General features: G+C 59.7%; 7 protein-coding genes across 7 annotated transcripts; 2 read left to right on the top strand and 5 right to left on the bottom strand.

The window, feature by feature from the left end:
* Positions 1–32: 32 nt before the first annotated feature.
* Positions 33–5009, bottom strand: ACA1_175300 (zinc knuckle domain containing protein; the record flags this gene model as incomplete). Its single annotated transcript, XM_004356703.1, has 13 exons — positions 33–425; positions 522–713; positions 803–892; positions 982–1175; positions 1270–1783; positions 1866–1984; positions 2071–2148; positions 2236–3078; positions 3168–3282; positions 3379–3957; positions 4043–4168; positions 4261–4396; positions 4459–5009. 13 exons carry the CDS (start codon positions 5007–5009, stop codon positions 33–35), a joined length of 3930 nt encoding a protein of 1309 aa, XP_004356756.1.
* Positions 5010–5404: 395 nt separating this feature from the next.
* ACA1_175290 (RUN domain containing protein) lies at positions 5405–10038 on the bottom strand (the record flags this gene model as incomplete). The annotated part of the gene is made up of 11 exons (XM_004356702.1): positions 5405–5722; positions 5815–5964; positions 6070–6258; positions 6381–6470; positions 6616–6743; positions 7089–8269; positions 8363–9019; positions 9144–9299; positions 9417–9534; positions 9613–9882; positions 10014–10038. The coding sequence occupies 11 exons, from the start codon at positions 10036–10038 to the stop codon at positions 5405–5407; spliced, it is 3282 nt and encodes a 1093-aa protein (XP_004356755.1).
* A 400-nt stretch (positions 10039–10438) lies between these two features.
* ACA1_175280 (alcohol dehydrogenase zinc-binding domain containing protein) lies at positions 10439–12436 on the bottom strand (the record flags this gene model as incomplete). Its single annotated transcript, XM_004356701.1, has 6 exons — positions 10439–11047; positions 11145–11273; positions 11353–11486; positions 11564–11696; positions 11791–11903; positions 12016–12436. The coding sequence occupies 6 exons, from the start codon at positions 12434–12436 to the stop codon at positions 10439–10441; spliced, it is 1539 nt and encodes a 512-aa protein (XP_004356754.1).
* A 351-nt stretch (positions 12437–12787) lies between these two features.
* Positions 12788–13513, top strand: ACA1_175270 (uncharacterized protein; the record flags this gene model as incomplete). The annotated part of the gene is made up of 1 exon (XM_004356700.1): positions 12788–13513. One exon carries the CDS (start codon positions 12788–12790, stop codon positions 13511–13513), a length of 726 nt encoding a protein of 241 aa, XP_004356753.1.
* A 512-nt stretch (positions 13514–14025) lies between these two features.
* Positions 14026–17966, top strand: ACA1_175260 (DnaK family superfamily protein; the record flags this gene model as incomplete). The annotated part of the gene is made up of 12 exons (XM_004356699.1): positions 14026–14268; positions 14385–14630; positions 14732–14859; positions 14974–15068; positions 15155–15651; positions 15748–15993; positions 16068–16421; positions 16501–16767; positions 16850–16903; positions 17048–17229; positions 17348–17486; positions 17610–17966. The coding sequence occupies 12 exons, from the start codon at positions 14026–14028 to the stop codon at positions 17964–17966; spliced, it is 2808 nt and encodes a 935-aa protein (XP_004356752.1).
* A 704-nt stretch (positions 17967–18670) lies between these two features.
* Positions 18671–19187, bottom strand: ACA1_175250 (cytochrome c, putative; the record flags this gene model as incomplete). Its single annotated transcript, XM_004356698.1, has 2 exons — positions 18671–18919; positions 19077–19187. The coding sequence occupies 2 exons, from the start codon at positions 19185–19187 to the stop codon at positions 18671–18673; spliced, it is 360 nt and encodes a 119-aa protein (XP_004356751.1).
* Positions 19188–19588: 401 nt separating this feature from the next.
* Positions 19589–20690, bottom strand: ACA1_175240 (Rab32 protein, putative; the record flags this gene model as incomplete). The annotated part of the gene is made up of 6 exons (XM_004356697.1): positions 19589–19774; positions 19861–19971; positions 20106–20244; positions 20330–20387; positions 20462–20545; positions 20618–20690. The coding sequence occupies 6 exons, from the start codon at positions 20688–20690 to the stop codon at positions 19589–19591; spliced, it is 651 nt and encodes a 216-aa protein (XP_004356750.1).
* Between the last annotated feature and the right edge of the window lie 214 nt (positions 20691–20904).

The raw sequence follows: 20904 nt of genomic DNA, 5'->3' as shown, positions 1-20904 counted from the left end.
TCGAAGAGCAGCACAATTAATTGTTGTGGCGCTCACATAAAGGTGGGGCTGGTGGTGCGCGTCGTGAGCGGCTCCGGCTCTGCGCCGATGGAGGTGATGATTGTCGCCATTGCTTCTCCTCCGTCCTCTTTCTCTTCCCCTTGTTCTTTCTCCTTCCCCTTGTCGACCTGCGCCACCGCTTGGCCCAGCGACGGCGAAGCAGAGAGGTCGAGGGAGTTCTTGCGGTGCGGGTGCTGGCGGTGGTGGTCGGCAGCAGCGTGCACGTCGGACTTGGCCCGGGCCTTGGCGATGACGCGCTTCTTGGCCGCGATCTCCTCCAGCGTGAGCGGATCGCGGCGCATGGCCTTCCGGCCGAGCAGCCACTGGACCATCTCCTGGTGCGAGAAGTAGTTGCTCGATATCGCATAGGCCGGGAACTCCCTCCCCTGCAATCGCCCATTATCAGCGTGTGCCACTGTGTGTGTGCGCGTGTGTGTGTGTGTGTGTGTGCCGTGTGTGTATGTGTGTAGTGCGGGGAGAACCTCGTCGACGCCGGGGATCTCGACCATGAGCTTGAATGTGACACGGATGAGGGCGCGGTCATTGAGGGCCTGGGCGAGCTGGGCGGGGTCCTCAGGCGGGATAGCCAGCTCGTAGCCGGACGTGAGATAGTAGGGTTCGGACCGCACCACGCCCACGATCTCACCCACATAGCCCTGCCTGTTCAACAGCACCTGTCATCCGCCACCAACCGTCAGGCGACAGACGAGCTGCTAGCCGCGAGCGCAAAGAGAACGGCACAGGGCGACGAGGTGGTGGGTACTCGGACAAGGAGCCCCTCGAGGTACGCGACGTTGAAGCGCCTGCGGTACCGCCGGAACCACCGCATCATGGTCATCCGCCCCAGACGGGCCTGCAGATGGAGGGGAAAAAGAGATGAGTCGCGGACTCTCCCCGCCTGGAGGCCTGGACGAGAGTGTGTGCGGGCAGGCGCGTACGTACCTCGTTGAGGGTGGTGAGGTCGTAAGGCACAGTGGCCAGCGTCGCTTCCTCTTCCTCCGTGAGGGTAGGCGACAGCAACGATGACGGCGCCGCCGACGCTGACGAAGCATATGACTGTGGCTGTGACTGAGGCGGAGCGGGGCTGCTGTTGCGACCGGCCCATCCGGTGTTGTAGCCCTGTGGGGGTTGGTAGCCTGCCGCTGTGCATTGCAATGATCAGCCTCACGAGGGCGCGAGAAAGGGGTGCGAGGGAGGAGGAAGTGCCGCGCAACATGGGCCTCATCGTACCGTGTGGCTGTGGCGGCATCACGAACGTGAAATGGGGCATCACGCCCGCCATCGGCTGCTGCGGCTGATACTGCTGAGGTTGCTGGAACTGATGGAGTTGCTGAGGCTGCTGGTCATAGGCTGGTTGCGCGTAGCCGCCACCAGTGCCGGGGAAGTTCGACGCCGACAGCGCCGATGACGACAGTGGAGGCGCTGAGGTCGATGAAGGCGCGGGCGCCAGGCCCAGCGCCCGCGCACGATCGGGGTGCATGAAAGGGAAGCCGCTGTTGCTACTGTGTTGGTCGATCGACCCGGCCGAGTCCCACTCGCGGTTGGCGGTGGAGTCGCTGCCGTGGCCACCTCCAAAGCCCTGCTCGCTGCTGGCGACGCCGGGGCACTCGCGTGCAAAGTGGCCCGACTTTCCGCACTTGAAGCAGGTGCCGCCGCCGCCGCCGCCGCCGCTAGATGCGTCTACGCTCGGGGGCTGATGGTCTGCGTCCTTCATCGAGAGCTTCAGCCTCCTCCGGCCGTTCTCCTGCACGACAGGCGATTCGTCACAGACGAAGAGGTGAGTAAAAAAAGAAAAAGAAGAAATAATGCAGACTGAATTGACGCACTTCTTCGATGTCGAGGACTTTGACGTTGACGGTGGCGCCCACTCCGCCGACCAGCTCCAGCAGGTCTTCATCGTCGGGCTCCACCCGGCGCCGCAGCATCCTCGTAAAGTGCACCAGACCTGCGCAGGTCACGCACCCACCGCGCGCCTTTGTCAGCTCACGCACATGCGCGAGGCACGAGAAGAGGGAGGTCAAGCGCACGCACCGTCTTGGCAGCAGCCTTCGGGACGAACGAAGACTCCAAACGCGCGGCCGTCTTTCTTCCCCACGGACATCACCTTGGCTGCTCACGCGGATGCCATGGGTGAGACCAGTTCGAATGAGTGCGCCCAGTCTGTGCGCCGTGCGTGAGTGCGTTGCGTGCGGGTACCAGGACATGTGCTGCCGATCTCGGGCAAGGGGCCGCTGGCGCCGGTTCCAGCTTCTGTGCATTCGCGGGCAAAGTGGCCGGGCTTGTTGCACTTGTAGCACACGCCGCCTCCGCCTCCGCCTCCGCCGCGATACTCGCTCCCGCCTCCACCCGCGTCCGCCCAGTTACTGCTGCTGCTAGTGCTGTCTTCCGTCGAGTGGGTAGCACTCAATCCGGCCCAGCCCGTGCTCCCGCCGCCAGCGCTGCTGGGCGGCTGAGTGGAGGGTACGTCATTCCAGTCGTCTCCCCAGCCGCCTCCACCGCCGCCGCCACCAGCGCTGCTGGACCCGCTGGCGGTCGGCTCGTCGTCGCCCCAACTGCTGCCCCAGCCAGCGCCTCCGCTAGTGCCGCTGGCGCTGGACCCGCCGGCGGTCGGCTCGTCGTCGCCCCAACTGCTGCCCCAGTCACCTCCGCTGGTGCTGGCGCTGGCGCTGGCATCGCGGGGCTCACTCGTCATGTCGACGGTACCGCCGGCATCAAAACTGGCACCCCAGCCGTCGCCTCCACTGGTGCTGCTGCTACTACTGGCGCTCGAGTCGCTGGTGCTATTGGCGCCGCTGGGGGCCGGAGAGTCCCAGTTGCCTCCCCAGCCGTCGCCTCCACCTCCGCCGGCGTCGGCCGATGGTTCATCTGCGTGGTCGCTCAGGTCCAGCGGCTCGTTATCGCCGTCGCTAGCAGCGCCGCTGGCCGGAGTTGCGGCGGTGGCCTTCTTTCGAAAGGGGATTTCAATTTCCTCTCCGCTGGCGTCCGCATCTTCCTGGGAAGCCCGACGCCTGCGCAGACGTGGCGGAAGGGTAGTGGCATCTGTGTGTGTGTGTGTGTGTGTGTGTGTGTGTGTGTGTGTGTTGTGAGCACGCGCCCATGGTGTGGATCGGTCGAGGGACCCAAAGTACCTGTGTCGAGGGGAAGGAAATCGGGGGCATCGATGAGGACGCTCTTGCCGATGCTATTCTTGCGGGGCCGTAGGCTGAGCTTCTTCATCTCGTCGTCCAACTGCTGCTGCCTCCTCTGTAGAGGTGTTACACCACACAATCAAGGGCCATAATTAACATGCGGCGCGTCCAGCATACGAATTCAAGGTGTGCGCACACGTACGGCGCATACCTTGTTGACTTCCCTGCGCTCTTTGGTTTCTTCGAGAGCTTGTTTCTCGAGCCATTTTCGCCGCTTCTCATCAGCCTTGGCCGCTTTCACCAGCTTTTGCTTGACCTCCAGCGACGACGTGAATGACGAGGATGAAGAAGATGACGATGACGATGACGAAGTAGGCGGCGATTTGGAACGAACGCTGGTCGCGCGTTCGGGGACAATATTCTCGAGACGCACGCCGTCACCGGCCGGCATTCTCGCATCAGCAGATTTCCTGCGCTTGCCGTTGTCGGTGATCTTTTCCTTTCCCTTCTCGCCCGCTCGCTTTCTCTTGTTCGTCGCGATGAAGTCGTCGTCGTCACCGTCCGTCATTCCTTCTTCCTCCTGCTCTTCCTGTTCCATCACTGCCACCTCTTCGTTTGCCTCTGCTTCTTCTTCGTCGTCGAGCGGAGTGTCGCTGAGGACGTACGCCGCTCCGTTCCCGAGCGAGGGCGTGCAGGAGTCGGCGTCAAAGTCAGAGTCAGAGTCCTCGGATTCGGCGTGGGACGGGAACTCCACGCCCTCCTGCAGCAGCCGCAGATAGAGCGCTTGCACCTGCAGGAAACGCTTTAGAGTGCAAATTGACACGGACGCGACACACAACACGACGTGCACAGGACAAAATTGAGAAAGGAGGCACCTCATAGCGCTGCTCATCCTCCATCTTCCAGTCTTCCTCGAAGTTGTTGATGTGGTGGAATTTAGTGTTGTAGTAGATGTAGCGGCAGAAGAACGTGTTTGGCTCATTCTGGCAGAGGGCCGCCATCTGCACGATGACCCGTTCACATACATGTTACAACGTTCTGTATCGTGTTACACACGTCATCAGATTGAAGAGAAGGCCAAGCGCACGCCTACCTGTTGCGGGTCGGTTGCGGCGGGGCAGTAGATGATGTGCGCTGGACACAGCACCGAGGTCATGTCGTTGATGTCCTGATCGAAAGACCAGTAGACCTCTTCATTCACCGTGGCCACACCTGGGAACCCTTTGCGTCTATGTGGGGCGTGCTGACGTCAGCCAGCAAAGAGGAAGAGTAACAGAAGAGATAGACGCACGGGATGGGGATCTTGCAGTCTCGCCGCCGATCGTCGATGTCGAACTTCTGGTAGAACCAGCGCACCTTGATCTTGAACTTCTTCTTGCGCGGCTTCGTGGGTTGATGCTTGGCGCCCTCCTTCTTGATGGGAAGGATTGTCTTCAGGCGGAAGATGTCTTCGATTATGCCCACGAAGTTGCCACGCTCTTCTCCACTGTGGAGCACGACGGCGTCCCCGAGACCGTAAACGCAGCCATCGAGGGTGAATCGTTTGTAGTACTTGCGCCCGGCGTCCTTTTGGTAGAGGTCGTGCAGCTCGATCGTGTTCTTCACCTTCGCTTCCTTGGCTTCTGCTTCACGCGCGTCCTGCTCGCCTTCATCGTCGGAATCGAGAAGAGAAATTTCCTCAATCACCTTTTCCTTCCCCGTTGCTTCATCGATCTTCGTGATTTGCTTGATTTGGTCTTCTCGTAGCGGCACCATCTTTCGCTTCTTCCTCTTTACTCGCTTCGCATGCTGTCCAACGTTGCTCCCAACATCGCTTCCCTTCTGCGCCACCTCGAGCTCCATCTACTTCACTGCCAGTCCCCTTGTACTCTCTGCTGTAACTCTTCTCTGTTGTGTGCTGTGGTGAGATGTCTCCACTACACCCCCTCAACGGAAAGGGTGAAGAAGAAGAAGGAGAGTGCACACCAAGAAGTGGAAGGTGGGGTGAAGCGCTTCAGGCCAGCAGGCTCCACAGTTGATTCCCCCCTGTTCCCTCCCGGGGCCACACGACATGATAGGGCGAGTGTGCGGGAACGATCACCCACCTTTCATCCTCGTTGTTGAAGTTGCTGCCTTAGGCCACGCAGGACCTTGACCATTTTGGGCCATGTCCTGCAACACCATCAGATCGTGTCGTGTGTCGTGTCGTGTCGTGTCGTGTCGTGCGTGTTGTGTACAACAATTCATTCACTGTACGACTAGTGCCCAGATCTGGCCGTCGACGACGATGGACCGGTCCCTCGTCGCGGCTGCTGCGACGGGACGTAGGTGATCTGCCGCCCCGACGCGGTGAGCTGCGCCCGCCCACCGCCCGAGGCCGCCAGCTGCTGCCGCCCGGCACCGCCACCGCCACCGCTGCCGGCGCTGCCCTTGTAGACCGGGTAGGGCGGCAGGGAGCTGAGGCCGTACGAGTCCTTCAGGTTGAGCTCCTGCTCGCGCTGGGCCTCGCGCTGCAGCCGCTCCTTCATCGCTCGCACCCGCTCGCACTTGGGACACGGCCGGCCACTCCCCATCACCTGCTCCTCCCAACACGCCTGCCATTTCCAACGTTGGTGCGTGTGCGGTGGTGCGTGTGCGTGTGCGGCGGTGGTGGTGTAGTGGAGCGTACTTTGTGAAAATAGGACTTGCACTCCTCGCATCGGGCGATGCGGTGGAGCTGGAACGGGAACACGAGGTTGTCCTCGTCCGCGCACAGCTCGCAGAAGTGTGCTTTGCCCTTGCACACCGCACACACGCTCGTAATGTGCGCGACATATTCCTGCGATGTGTCGACAGCACACATTCAGCATTGCGCGCGCACACACGCACGCATCGCACCGCACACGCACCGCCGCACACGGACTCAAGTGGTTGGGGTGCGCACCTCGATGACCTTCTGGAGAAAAGGAATGAAGCGATTCTTGGAGACGTCGACGAGGTCGCGCAGGGAGTAGCGGTGCGTGTTCTCGATGAGGTACTCGCGCTGCGCCTGGGCCAGCGACTGCGTGAGCCGCGAGCGGTCCTTGCATGTCTGCACGAACTCGCCGATCACCGTCAAGGGCTTTCGCAGCTCCTGCAGAGACAAAAGCTGCTTGTTGAGCCAACACCGCAAACATGCGACGCACGACGCGACCAACGACATAGAGGCTCGTCTGTTGCGTGCGACATTACCAATGTTTGAGCGAGGGTGGGCACTTCCAGGTAGAGTTGAGGGTTGATGGAGGCGATGTTGAGCGTTGGTCGGTTCAGATTGGACTCGATGTATTCCTTCGCCCAACTGCTCACCTAGAGACCGATCGCGCCACGTGTTATGCTTTGCGTGTGTTGTGTGTTGCATGTGTTGTGCGGACCATGTGTTGTGTCGTGTCGTGTCGTGTCGTGTTGCGTGTGTCGCGCGTTGTGTCGTGTCGTGCGTCGCGTGGTGGTGTACCTTGTGTTCTTTCATGTCCCATTTACGGACGATGTGTGCGGGAACGAGTGCCTTCTCGTTTTGGTGACAGCGCGGACAGTAGTACAGCCCCGTGTAGTTGCAATACCGTATGCCGCCCAGCAGACCCCCTTTTTTTCCCACATGAACAACGTTCAGTGCCGGGGCAAGGCGCACACATACAACACGCACACCACACACGACACACGATCACACGATCACCACGACATGGGTGTGGTTGGTCATACCACCAGCTAAGGACACGCCGCACGAAGGACATTCGCCGTTGGCCTTACTCGCTGGAAGCTTGGCGGGTACGGTCAACAGGAACCCGCTCGGATCGCGCTCCTGCACAGGTGCGTTGTGTGTCGCGTGTCGTGCCGCGTGTGCGGTGTGTGCGGTGTCGTGTGTGAGCAACGAAAGAAGGGACAATGTAGTGGCGAGTAAGGCAGGAATGTTTGGCACCTGCCGCGCACGGAAGTCGGCCTCGGTCAGGTCGCGTCTGCCCGCCTCGTCCTCGCTGTCGCTCGTGTCGCCCTGGCTCGTTGGCGCCTTCGCCACCGGCTCCCGCCGCCCGCTCGAAGCATTCGAACGCCAGCGCGACCCCTGCGCGCCGCCCAGCCCGCTGCTCGATGACCCCAGGCCCGAGGCCGGCGGCTTCGGGCGAGCCATGGCAGCCCGGTCGGCCAGCGGCGAGTTGGCGACGTAGGACGGGGAGAAGTAGCCTGAGCCGCCAGTTGCCAGCATCGCCGCCGCCGGGTAGAACTCGTGGTGGTGCTCGATCGCGTCCGACGCCGCCACCGAGCCCAGCGACATCAGATTCGACAGCGCGGCCTTGTCGAACCGCGCCGGCGGCGTTGGCTTGACGACCGCAGCAGCCGGCGCGGCGGCCGTTGTCATCGGTGGTGGCGGCTGCGCGCCTCCTCCCCAGCCGTTGGCCTTCTCGAACGACAGCGAAGACGACGAGTTCTGCGGTGGCGGGGTGGACTCGCGGGGCAGCTGCGGCGAAGGTGCCGGCGAGGGCGAGGGCGATGGTGAAGGCGATGGTGACGGCGATGGCCGGTTGGCCTCATCGCCGAGCATCTGGTGCGTGAAGTCCTCGACGCTCTTGATCATGTTGAACATGAGCTCCTCCCTCTCGTCGACGCTCGCCCGTGAACCTGGCGCCAATCCCTTCAGCCCCTCCTCGACCACCGCCAGCGCTGCCGCCGCGGTGGTGGCGGCGTCGCTTTTTTCGTTCTTTTTGCCCCTCTCTTTCGCTTTTTCCTCCTCGTCGTTCTCTTTCTGGTCGAGTATGCGCTTGAGCTTGTCCTCGTGGTAGGCCTTTTCATCGATCCCGGCGTCCATGATCGACACGATCCGCTTGGGCTTCTTGGCGCGGCCCTTGACCATCAGTCCCGACGACGCCTTGCGCTCGATGATCGCCGTCGCAGTCTCGCCACCGCCGGTGCCGTTGTTCGACGCCGGCGCGGCCACCCCGGTTGTGGTGGTGGCCTTGGCCTCGTCCCCTGCATCCACCGTCACCTCCTCCTGTGCTTCCTGGGCCGGGAGTGGCACTGTGCTGACAGCCTTTGTGGTCGCGATGGGCTGTTCGGCCTTGGGCGGACTCGTCTCATCGCCGTGGCCAGTCATCGCACCAAAGGCGCTCGCTTGCGCTCTGTGGCCGTGTGTGTGTGTGTGTGTGTGTGGTCAGCACAGGGCTCTAAGAATTGATGAGTTGATGATTACCAGGAGAAGGCACAAATCGTACTTGCTGAGCTCCTGTTGGAGCTGACGCAGCCTCTCCTGCGTCTTCTTCAAACGCTCCTGCAGCTCGGTGTCGGCGTTGTCCTCCTCCTGGTCGGATTCGCCGTGCAGCTCTCCGTCGCTAGACTCGCCCGCCACCCCACCTTGCCTCCATTCGTCTTCGTTCGTCTTTTGCCCGCCGGCGTTCACGCTTTCCTGCTCTTCACTGCCGCCGTCTTCATTCTTGTCTTCGTCACTCGCATCACCGTGCTCCTCCTCACCGCTGCTCTCACCATCATACCCCTCTACCCCTTCGTTCCTTCCAGAATCGCTTTCGCTCTTTTCTTTGTCGCTTTCGTTCTTCCCTTCGTCCGCGACGGTCGTCGTGCCGTTGGGCGTCGTCGAAGAGGCACTGTCATTGCCGCCTTCCGACTGCGGCTCGGATGGCGGACTGGGCAGGGTGATGCTGCGTCGTCGGTTGGTCCGTCCCTTTCGTGCCTTCGATCGCTTGGGCGCCACGGCCGCCGGGTAGTCGACTGTGCCGCCCACGCCGGCCACCTCCACCACAGCCGACACGGCCGACACGATAGACGTGAGTGCCTTCAGCCCAGCACCGCTGCCGGCGCTGTTCTCTCTATCGCCGTCCGACGGCTCGCGCTTTGGCTCTGTCTGCGGTGGTGGGCTGCAGCGCCGCAACGCCACACACACACACACACACACACACACACACACACACACACACACACACACGAGACACGCACATAGTTAGACGCACGCAGCTCAAAGGGGCTGAGGAGTGAGTGTACCTGTGCACGGGCGCGAGGTCCCAGTACCGCGGTCGTTCGAGCTCCTTGTCCTTGAGCACCAGGGCAAAATTGAATTTGTTGAGGTTCTCCAGGAGCAGGAACACAGTGTCCAGCGGCTCGTCGTGTCGTAGGATCGCCTCCTCCTTGTAGTAGTTTCTATAGCAGCACACGCGTCAGAAACCGGCGCTCACCCACCACCGCACACGCAGCATCGCCGCACATTTACGTTAAATAAAAAGGCCGTTAGGAAAAGTGGAAGGTGAGTTCGCGTACGTGGTGAGCGACTGATTCCAGGCGAGGGCCGAGAGGTACTCGGAGAGGGCGCGCTCGTTGAGCGCCAGCCGGATGAATAATCGTACCCGCGCGTAGTCGCTGTCTCCATACTGTCGCACTGTATCAACACACACGACACACACGGTGAGCACATAGCACGACACACATGATACACGCGTGTGTGTGCGGTGATTACCAGATTGTAGGGTGCCGGTCGTGCCGGGGAGGCACTGGTCGAGGTTCTCCAAATACTTCCACACCTTGGGCACTTGCCCGAAGCGCGGCGGCTTGACCTGGTGGTGGAGCACGTCCTCGATGCTCTTGAGCAGTCGGCGCACGTTCGAATTCTGCTCGGTCAGGCTCTTGGACTCACCCACGGCCTCGGCCTCCTCGCCGGCGGCGTTGTGGCTGTGCACGGCCACGTCGACGATGCCCTGCACCGCCGACTTGAGCTCCTCCACCAGCTCTGCGAGAGAGGCGGACGCAGAATATATTTATATTTTAATCTTTTCCTCATTTATGATAATAAACAAAAAAGTAATGTTTCAAAGATTAACAATCATGGGCGAGATGGAGGATTTAGAGTGAGGACCATACCTCTGCGTTCATGTTCCGCTTCCATGGAGCCGAATGATGAAAGAGCGCGCGGCAAAATCGCGTAAGATTGCGCGACTTTTGATGGTCGGCGTGAAACCCCTCTTCGCACTCCCTAGCGCAGCGCTCGGCTATCCTCGCCCACTCGGCTGGATCCGTCGAAGAGTCGTCCTGCCGGCTCTGGAGCGCTTTGCGTGCTTCTTCGTGCGCTTTCCCTTTCATTTTGTGGCCCACCCCCGTAACCACATTCCACGCATTCCTCCCTTGTTTTTTATTTATTTATTAGTTTTTTGTTTGGTGCGGATTTTGGTCATCTCTGTGCTCCTCGTTCGTCTTCGTCCCGCTCTTGTTCCCTTTTCCACTTCATCCCTTCTTTCTTCCTCTTCTGCCTCTTCTTCTTCTTCTCCCCTGCTTCTTGTTGAGCCGGCTTAGAGGTCAATCTCCTCCACCGCTTCCTCTTCTTCCTCCGCGACGGTCTCATCGTCGGCTGCAGCAGCCGGCTCGCTCGTGACAGCGGTGCTCTCTTCGGCCGAAGGTCCCGTCTGCTCGACCGCCACGGTCGGCTCCTCACTCTCCTCCTTCTCCTCCTTCTCCTCCTTCTCCTCCTTCTCCTTTTCGGTCTCTTCCACAGCCACCGGCGGCTCGCTCGCCGCAGTCTCTTCTTGACCAACAACGGTGTCGGGAGCCGAAGACGAAGAAGACGACGACGAGGAGGAAGACGATGAGGTGGACGCCAGACCGGAGAAGCAGCTCGAGGGGACCTGGACCTGATCGTCCGGGACCACCTGGATGACGATCTTGCCGCGGGTTTTCCGCTTGATGTGTTCGGCGAAGGCGGCGGGCGCCTCCTCGAGCGGATAGACGCGCTCCACGACGGGCCGGATGGCGTGGTCCTCGTCGATGAGCTTCCGGAGGTCGAACAGGTCGGTCCAGTTGGGCGACGTGGTGAGGAGGTGGTACTTGGGGAACCCGAACACGCTCCAGAACTTGCGGTTCACGATCGACGCGCCCGCGGCGATGGCTCGACCCACAGTCAACTGGTTCATTCATGTGGCCGTGAGGTGAGTCAGAGCGTTGTATCGCGTGTGTGTGCGTGCGTGCGTGCGTGCGTGCGCGCGCGCGTTGGGACGGTACGGTTTCCTCGCTCTCGGCGGCGATCGTAACGAAGACGCCGTCCTTCTTGAGGACGTGCGCCGAGCGGTCCCAGACCCCAGCGCCGCCCACGGTGTCGTAGACGATGTCAAAATTACCTCCCTTGAGCACCTGGCGTGGCAGAGGGACTTGTCATTTACCATCTATTTCTCCAACACCACACACCACCCAGGCGAGAGAGGAGGCCTACCTCCCACCAGTTCTCTTTGGCGTAGTCGATCGTGTGGTCCGCGCCCATGGCCCGCACAAACTCGAGGTTCCTCTCGCTGCACGTGACCGTCACATCGCATTTGTAGTGCTTCGCCAATTGAATGGCGTTGGACCCTGCAGACACGCCAACAATCACGTGCAATGAGTGGTGATGATGACGGTGGTGATGATGATGAAGAAGAAGAGCAAACCGGTGCCACCGCTGCCGCCGAGGATCAAAACCTTCTGGCCCTCCTTGATCTTGGCCGTCTCGACCAGCGCCTGGTAGTTCGTCTGCCCCACGAGCGGGATGCTGGCGGCCTCTGTGTGCGACAGGCTGCTTGGCTGCAGACAGGACAGACACGACGCGTCAGTACTGATGCACACTCTCGCACGAGCGCAAGTGAAGAAGAAGAAGAAGAAGCGCGTGAGTGTGCACCTTGAGTGCGACGTTCTTCTCTTGCAGGACAACATAGTCGGCGGCGCCACCGCAGGAGATGGAGCTCATGGCCCACACCTCATCGCCCTTCTTGATACGCTTGCAGTTGGCACCTTGGCGGCCACGAATACGACAAGCAGAAGGAGACAGAGAAGAGAGATCGAGATTCGTAAGAAAGAGCCAGGCACGAGAAGAGAAAGTGGAGGAGAAGATGAAGATCTGTACCTACGTCCTCCACGACGCCAGACACGTCGAAACAAGGAGTGAAGGGAAAGATCTTGCCAAATTGCACGATGCTCAAGTTGCCGGCCATCAACTTCCAGTCTACAGGGTTGATGGAGGTAGCGTGTACGCGCACCAGTACGTCCCTCTTCTTGACGCATTTCGGCTTCGGGTGCTGGGACGTCACTTCCAGCTCATCTGGCGAGCCGTAGCGGCGATAGATCGCAGCGCGCATGACCTGCGGTTGCGGTTGTTCGCTCGCGACTGCAGCCTCTGCCTCATCGCTGGCCACCTTCTCAGTTTTCTCTTCTTCGGCCTGAACCTGCTCGGCCTCCGGCTGTTGCGGTTCTTCAGGCGCCGATTCGAGATTTGGCGTCGATTCCGTCTCCGCAACGCTTGCCGTCGTTGTTTGTGGGTCTTCCATGTTCACGCCTTCGGGAGTCACACCAGGTGATGATGGACCACAATCAATCAACGATCTGTGTGCTATCTGTCTGGCTGCCCGCTACCACATCTCATTTCCTTCCCTTTTTCCAAGTGTAAAATATCCAAAGAATGTTGAGCATTCCGATCCTTTTTGTCGTCAGGAATGTGCACTTTCCCGCCTTTTTGCCTCGGTAGAGCGTCGCCTTATCTCTACGTGCAAGTAGCGACTACAACCGAAGACGATAAAGCCGCAAGCAAGACCCTCCTCTTCTTTTCATGTATAGCCCCGCCCGTCAGCGCACGCCACTACCTACCCCGCTACGTAAAGAAGAAGCTCTGCCCGAGAGAGATGAACAACGTCAACACGCTGCCCACCACTCTGTTGCACGACTCGAGCTACGCGAAGGTGGTGCTCGAGGGTGGGAGGCCCTCTACTCGGACACACCGTTCTGCTAGCTGGCCCACCCCCGCCGAGTCGGCCGCCTACACGGCGAGCTCGCCGCAACACCAAAAGGTGCACAGCATCATGAGCAGGCTGCTTGGCCACTTCTGCCACGCCTTCCCCTCTCCCACCTGGAGACGCGAAGAGGTTCCACTCTCCCCGGCCGCACGCACTACGACCGACTCGAGGAAGGCGGCTTCATGCTCAACCCAAGGCCAGAGCTGTCGGATCCGCGGGGACAAGCTCGACGTGCTGCAGCAGTCGGCCAGGGTGGACATCTCTGCAGAGCTGCAACGAGCGCTCTTGCCAGCGAACATCGACAAGCCGATAGAAGAGGCAAACGGAGGCCGACACGTCGAGAGGAAGCCGCTACACAAGGAGGAAGGGTCCACTCAGTACTGCTGGCGGCCTGCGCTAGCAACTACGGAAGGGGTCCCCTTCTCGCTCTTCTACTATCAAGCTCCTTCTTCGTGCCTCGCCGCGCCACCAAGCGAAGAGGAAGATGCCCGCCTCTACTTGGCCCAACCGTACAACTACGACGAAGGAGGCGAAGACCACGTCGATGGCAACGACGAGAGCTCCTCCGACACCGAGTGGTGCCAGGAAGACGACTGGGTGAGGGACTTTGAGTGATCTGCACCCACACCATAAAGCTCGCCTTCTATGTTCGTTCCCTGGGCAGCCACTCCTACAGCACTTGGTGAACACACCACCGCACACACACCGAGAAACTGTGCTCGCCCGTGCAGGAGAACTCCAAGCCGCGGTCAACGATGAATCACCACAATTGTGGTGGCTATGATGGTAATGGGAGAGCAGATGCAGATCACGTGGGCGTGGGCGAGCCGGCTCCAGCAGCACGTTCTGGGACCGGAACGACTGCGAGTCGCCCAACGGCGGTCTGCCCGTGCCCAAGAACAACGTTGAGGCCTCCCCTTCATGCGAAGCTTCCCAGAGCACACGTCGAACGTTCTACACAAGTTGCTGGCTGAATCTTCTTCTTCTGCGTGCCGGAGCTGGAGGCGAACGTGGACCAACCCGAACGCTCGACGTGGCACAAAATTTTGGGCTATTGTTGCTCTCTTCTCTACGTTTTTTAATCATCCAGCATTTTTGATCTCTCAGTGTGAATTGCCTGCTGCGAGATGGCGCTGAGCACGCGAACCCTGCTCCTCCTGGTCGTGGGCGTAAGCCTGGCGATTTGCTTCCTCCCTACGGCGCGGAGCCTGGTGTTTGGACTCGATTTTGGCTCCCGATGGGTGAAGATGTCGGTGATTCGAGGCAACTCGTTCGAGATTATCCTCGATGCCCAGACCAAGCGCAAGTTCATGTCTGGCCTCGCCTTCCACGATGATGAACGCTTCTTTGCGGCCGACGCTGAGAAAGTGGTGCGCTCCCCCCACACAGCTCTTCATCTCAACTCTCACGCAATCACTAACGCGAGCAACTGCACACTTGCGCTGTGCCGGTGCACGACATATCATAGATGCCGCGTAGTCCACAGCACACGTATCAGTATCTGTCGCAGCTGTTGGGCAAGTCACACAACAGCAGCGTAGTCGAGGCGCTCAAGCCGCACCTTCTCTACGCCGACGAGATCGTGCCCAACGGAGAGCGCGGGACCGTGGCCATACGGTACAACGAAAACACGACCTTTGCCGTTGAGGATCTCGCGGGCATGGTCTTCAACTTCGCCCGCGAGACCGCGCTCGCCTACGTGCACTCTCCCGTGGCCGACGTTGTGATCACCGTACGTGCTGCTGCCTCGGTGCCGGCCGTGTCTACCACGTGCCTGCAGCTGTTGATGGCGTTGTCACTGACTTGATATTTTTGGCATTACCTTGGGTGCAGGTCCCGCCGCACTGGACTGCGGAGGAGCGAGCAGCGGTGATCGAAGCGGCTGAACTCGGTGGCTTCCACGTGCTGTCGCTCATCAACGACGGCACTGCCATCGCCCTCCACTATGCCTTTGGCAAGAGGTGCGCGCCTCAGTTGCATCATCTCGCCTCCGCTACTCGTCTCTTGGGGGAGCGAGGGCCTTAGGGTTATTTATTTGTTTATTTTCTCATACAACTCCCAATCTGACACCACAGGTTCGAGGAGCCCAAGAACGTGATCTTCTACGACATGGGCCACAGCAACACGAGGGCCACGCTTGTCGAGTACCATTCGATCCGCATCAAGAAGGGTTCGTAGCGAATATGTGCTCGAGACTTCTTCTTCCGCGCTTGCCTCTGATCTTTCGTCTCGTGTCGATCTTGAATTGCGGAGCAGGAGCGAAGAATGTGACGCAGCCGACGATGAAGGTCAAGGCCGTGACGTACGACACCAGCCTGGGAGGTAGGGACTTTGACTACCGCCTCGCCGAGCACCTCGCCGGCGTGGCCGTGACGCAGATGGCGGCCAAGGGCATCGAGAGCTCAGTCGACCAGATCAAGGCCAACAAGCGCGCCTGGGCTCGTCTGATGACCGCCGCCAGCCAGGCCAAGACCGTGCTGAGCGCCAACATGGAAACCTACGCCGCGGTGGAAGGACTTGTGGGCAGCTACGATCTGAAGACCACGGTCAGCCGCGCCCAGTTCGAGGAGATGTGCGAGGACCTGTTCGCGCGGGCCGCCACGCCCGTGAAGGAAGTGCTGGCCGCGGCCAACACGACCGTGGAGGAGGTGGGCAGCATGGAGGTGGTCGGCGGCAGCGTCAGGATTCCTAAGGTCCAGGCCGTGCTCAAGCAGACCCTGGGTCTCCCCGAGCTGAGCAAGACTCTCAACGGAGTACGTCCCTCACTGTTTTAACGCTCCCGCTCGTCGTAAGCGTTTTGCTGACCGCCGGCGGTGTGATGTTGTTGGCCTGGGCATTACTGTGCGTAGGATGAAGCTGCGGTGTTGGGTGCCGTCTTCTATGCGGCGCATCTCAGCACGAGCATCAAGGTCCCCGAGCACAAGATCAAGGACATCACGCCCTATGGCGTGACTGCCACCATCAAGCTCGCCCGCCCTGCCGACGCGCTTGAAGCGAGCGACAAGGAGGACTCCGTCGCCGGTAACCAGGACGGTAAAGGCGACGACGACGATGATGACGACGATGACGACATCGACGAGCAGGCCGAGGACGAGGTAAAGCTGCACACTTCTTTCACCATCACCGTCACCATCACCAGTATAAGCTTACACTGCGTGATATAACGCAGACTGGCACTGTAACGAAGGTCCTGAGCCTCTTCAAGCCCTTCGGACGCGTGGGCGCCAAGAAGAACGTCTCCTTCAAGAAGAACGTCAGCAACTTCACCGTCGAGCTCGCCTACGACGACGAGGCCAAGCTGCCCGAGGACGCCCCGCGTCAGCTCGCGCGCTTCACCGTGGAGGACATGAACAAGCTCAAGAAGTACAACTACACCGGCAAGCCCAAGGTCACCCTGGCTTTCCGCCTGACGACCAGCGGACTCGTGGAGCTGGAGACGGCTGAGGCCGAGGTGGTGGTCATCAAGTACCCCGAGCCCGAGCCCTCGGCCAAGTCGACGCCCGCTCCCACCCCCGAGGCCACCGTACACCCATTTCTTTTCTCTTTTGTTTTCCTTTCTTCTACTTCCTGTTGTGCTTTTTATTAAGTGTCGATGCGTTCAGGAGGAGGACAAGGCTGAGGCCGCCGACGCCGCCGACGAGGCCACGGGCGAGGAGAAGGAGGACAGCGCCGCCAACAAGGAGGACGAGGAAGCCGAGAAGGAGGAAGTCGCGGCTGATGACGAGGAAGCCGAGGAGGAGAGCAAGAAGAAGGAGAAGGACGAGAAGAAGCCCAAGAAGGAGAAGAAGCCGAAGAAGACTGTGCACAAGATCGCCCTCGCCGTGGTCACGCAGAAGCTCGGCATCCCCGAGAGAACTTACGTCGAAAAGGTACGCACGCGGTCACCTAGCCCTGGGCTTCTCGATCAAGTCGGTCCCTCAAACGTTTCCTCTTTCTTTCCGCGTCTTTTAGTCCCGCGCTCGCGCGTTGCTGAAGCAATGGGAGGCCAAGGCTGTCAGCAAGAGGGTACGCGCACACGACACACGACACACGACACACGACACACGACACACGACACACGACACACGACACACGACACACGACACACGACACACACCATATCCACATAGAGCTAATGCGTGGTCGTGACGCCGATTTGGGCGCGTGCAGGAGAAGGCCGATGCCAAGAACGATCTGGAGACCTACATCTACGACACCAAGGAGAAGCTGTGGGACGACGAGCTCGAGAAGGTGTCCACCGAGGAGCAGCGCGACGAGGCCCGCGAGGCCCTCGGCGCTGCCGCCGACTGGCTCGAGGACGAGGGCATTGATGTCAGCGTTCAGGAGTACAAGTACGTTTTCCCCCGCCTTACCCTGTGGTGGGTGGTACCTGGTCACACTGCAGAACAGTCATTGACGTGTGTGGTGTGTGTGCGGTGTTGCATGTGTGCGTGTCGTCTGGGCCTGCAGGGACAAGAAAGCCGAGCTCGTCAAGTTGGCCAGCGCCATCTTTGAGCGCAAGGAGGAGCTCACCAAGCGTCCCGTGCAGGTGGCCATGCTTTCCTACATGCTCAACCACAGCAGATCGTCTCTGGTCGGCATCACCGAGGTACACGATCCCTACGCACACGCACGCGCGCGCACACACACCACACACACACACCACACACACACACACACACACACACGCGTCTAACCATCGTCGTCGTCTCTCGATTTAAAACTCTATCAGCGCCTGAAGGTGGAGGTCGAGGAGAGGGACGAGGTGCTGGACCTCATCGAGGAGACCGAGGACTGGCTCAAGTCCAAGGTCAAGGAGCAGGAGGGCAAGGAGCCGCACGAGGAGCCCGCCTTCAAGAGCGAGCAGGTGCAGGCCAAGGCCAGCGCCATCGAGAAGACGGTTCGCAAGCTCTTGAAGCGGAAGCCCAGGCCCACCCCCACACCCGCCACCTCTTCCTGGCCCTACACCGCCGCCGACGACGACAACAAGGCCGCGGAGGAGACCACGGAAACGGGAGAAGAGGCCAGCTACCGCGGTCAGGAGGAGGTCGTGCCGCCGAAGGAGGAAGCGGGCGAGGACATCCTCTAGGCAAGTAGCGGGAGAGAGAGGAGCGATTGAGAGGGGCTGGCGACGAGCATTGCTTCTCGCTATACTCACGAGAGTTGTTGTATCGCCACACGTACAAGAAGAAGAGTCTTATTTATTATTATTATGATTCTTCTTGAACGTACGCGAAGCACGTGTCAGGTTGCTTCAGCCTCCTCAAAGACGGAAAAAACCGGGCTAACCACCCACCGATCGTGCGTGCTCTGTGCGCATCCAGTGATCGTACCCGGGAGAGCGAGAGCAGCACGCGGGCAAAAAAGGAGGAAGATGCATGAGATGATGGTGGTGCAGAGAGCCAAAAGGATACGGCACGGTGGATTCCCGGGTGGTCGCCCACCCCAGTACTAACACCGCCTGGCGCAGCTTAACTTCGCTGTTCGGATGGGAAGCGGTGCTTTCTGCGCAGTATGGCCGTATCCAATAACCACAGCCCTGCCCGCCCCTCCCAACTCCGACCTCAGTCCTGCGCTGCTACAATGCCTTTGGGGACGCCCCTGCGCCTTTGGTTCAGGTTTTCGCTCCCCAGCTTTCCACAGCTGGCGCCGTGCGAAGTCTTGATGCAAAGTCCAAGTCTACGCATGGAGCAATTTGTGATTAATCTCAGCCCATTTTGACCAACACCAAGCAAGCTTTGTGTAATAATTATTTGCAAAATTAAGGGAAGAAGGTGCTTGACGGCGGAGCCTTTACTCCTGCGCGGCCTTGACGATGTAGGCGGTGACGTCGGCACGGTCCTGGGGGGCCTTGAAACCAGCGAAGGCCATCTTGGTCTTGGGGATGTACTTCTTGGGGTTCTCAAGGTAGTTGTAGAGAGTGTCGTTGGTCCACGTGACGCCGGCGTTCTTGTTGGCGGGCGAGTACTTGTAGTCGGGAACCATGCCAGACTTGCGGCCGATCAGACCGTACAGGTTGGGACCCTGCTTGTTTCCGCCACCCTGTTGATTGACAATTAAATGAAAGATCACATCAGTCCCGGAAGAATTGAATGATTCCAAAAATTGAAAGGAGCTCAAGCGTCGGAAGATGAAGGGGAGTTGAAGGCTTGAAGATGGAAGTGCGAGGTAACGTGAGAAGTTGGCTGATTTCCGGTACCTTGTTGATGGTGTGGCACTGGGTGCAGCGAGCCTTGAAGAGCTTCTCACCGTTGTCCACATCACCGGGGATGCAGGCCTTGTCCATACCAGCGGGGGGAGTGAACGACATCTTCGATTCGGATTGATTTGCGGTAGATGCGGAGGAATCAACACAACAAGAGAGACGCGAGCGCACGAGACCAAGTGCAGCTCCGGCGGAGTGCCGGCGCCAGACAATTTCCAGGAACGGAGTAATTCAGACGTAGCGTTCACTGGCGTTTCGCAACTCCTACGTTTCCCATTCGCCCTTCCAAGAATCGTCCGATGGGACATTGGGCTCCCTGTCTCTGTGTGTTGGCCCCAACAAGAAGACGGGGACATCATTTGTTTGTTGTTTATGTGACGACACAAAGATGAGAGATCTACGTGTGTCCCCCTGCTCTTCCTCCCACAAAACACGGACGGGCGCACTGCCCTTTCAACCACCACCACACCACCCATCGACCCAGGCAAGGGGAATGGGGCCATCGGTCAGCTGCAGCAACCGCCGGAGCTGGGTCGGGTGGATGGTCCGGCCTCGTTCAGAGCAAAGGCCTCGGCGTCGCCCTTGGCACCCTGCTCGTCCTTCTTGATGACGTGGTTCACGATGCACGCCACGCTCTCGTCGATGTTGGTGTTCTCCTTGGCCGACGTGGCGAACCACGAGATGAACCCGTTCTGACACCATCCAACCAATCGAGGAGGTGTGAGCCGTGCTACACGAAAACCATCTCTGCTGATGGGCGCCCGGGCGGCGTTCGTACCTCCTTGCAGTACTGATCCATCACCTCCTCGTTGAGCGCCGTCTTGACCATGTCGCACTTGTTGGCCAAGAGGATCACCGGCAGCGGGTCGCCGTTGGGCAGTCGCACCTTCTGTGTTGGAGGGAAACGCGCCACACGCGCCTGGTGGTCAGCCTTCTATGCACCAGGGAAGCAGCGATAGACGGCAATGCAGCGACAACAAACGGAGGCAAGTGCAGTTGGTGGATGGGAGTGGCGGGACGCACGTTGTCGATGTCGTCCTTCCATCGCTTCACGGACTCGAAGGAGGAGTTGCGGGTGAGATCGAACACGACAAAGGCAGCAACGGCCTCCTTGTAGTAGACGCGCGTGAGGTTGCCATACCGCTCCTGTCCCGCAATGTCCCTACGGGTGCCAAGAGAGGGGGGAGAGCAAAGTGAGCGATAATGCGACGAGGCTGGCGGAGAGCTCAGAGGGAGGCGGTTCGTACCACAGCTGCAGGTACACAAGCGTGTTGGAGCCCCACTTGATGGTCTTCAGAGCGAAATCTGCAGGGGGGTTTACCAGACTGGGTTTAGAGAAGGATGTGGTGGCGCGTAGGGTGAAGAGGAGTAGCGCGTACCGACTCCAATCGTGGTCTTGTAGTTATCGGAGAAGGCACCTTCGACGCAACGCCTGATGATGGCAGTCTTGCCCGTTGCCATGTCTGCAGGGTACAACCAAGAGGAGATTAAAAGGTGATTATGATGAAACATGATAGATGAAGGCGGAGTCGTACCTCCTACGACCAGCACCTTGAAGAGGAACTCCTTGGCGGCAGCCTGTGCCTGCTGTGCTTCCCTACCGGCCATCTTGTTCTTGCTTCTGGCAATCTAAGAGTCCGTGCCGTAACGATGCAGGAACGATTCTCGATTTCTCCCTTGAAAACCGAATGGGCTGTTGGATCCAATGCTTCCGATGCAATCAATCTAGATTGCTGGTGGAGGCAACTACAAACTCCTGGCGCAAGTGTCCACAAGTGATCGAGATCTCTCGAGCTGTTGGGTTGTGTGCGGGTTGTGTTTG

The sequence above is a fragment of the Acanthamoeba castellanii genome (genome assembly GCF_000313135.1).
Source record: "Acanthamoeba castellanii str. Neff unplaced genomic scaffold scf7180000084741, whole genome shotgun sequence".
NCBI classification, from domain to species: domain Eukaryota; phylum Discosea; order Longamoebia; family Acanthamoebidae; genus Acanthamoeba; species Acanthamoeba castellanii.
This window is presented reverse-complemented; position numbering and strand designations above follow the sequence as displayed.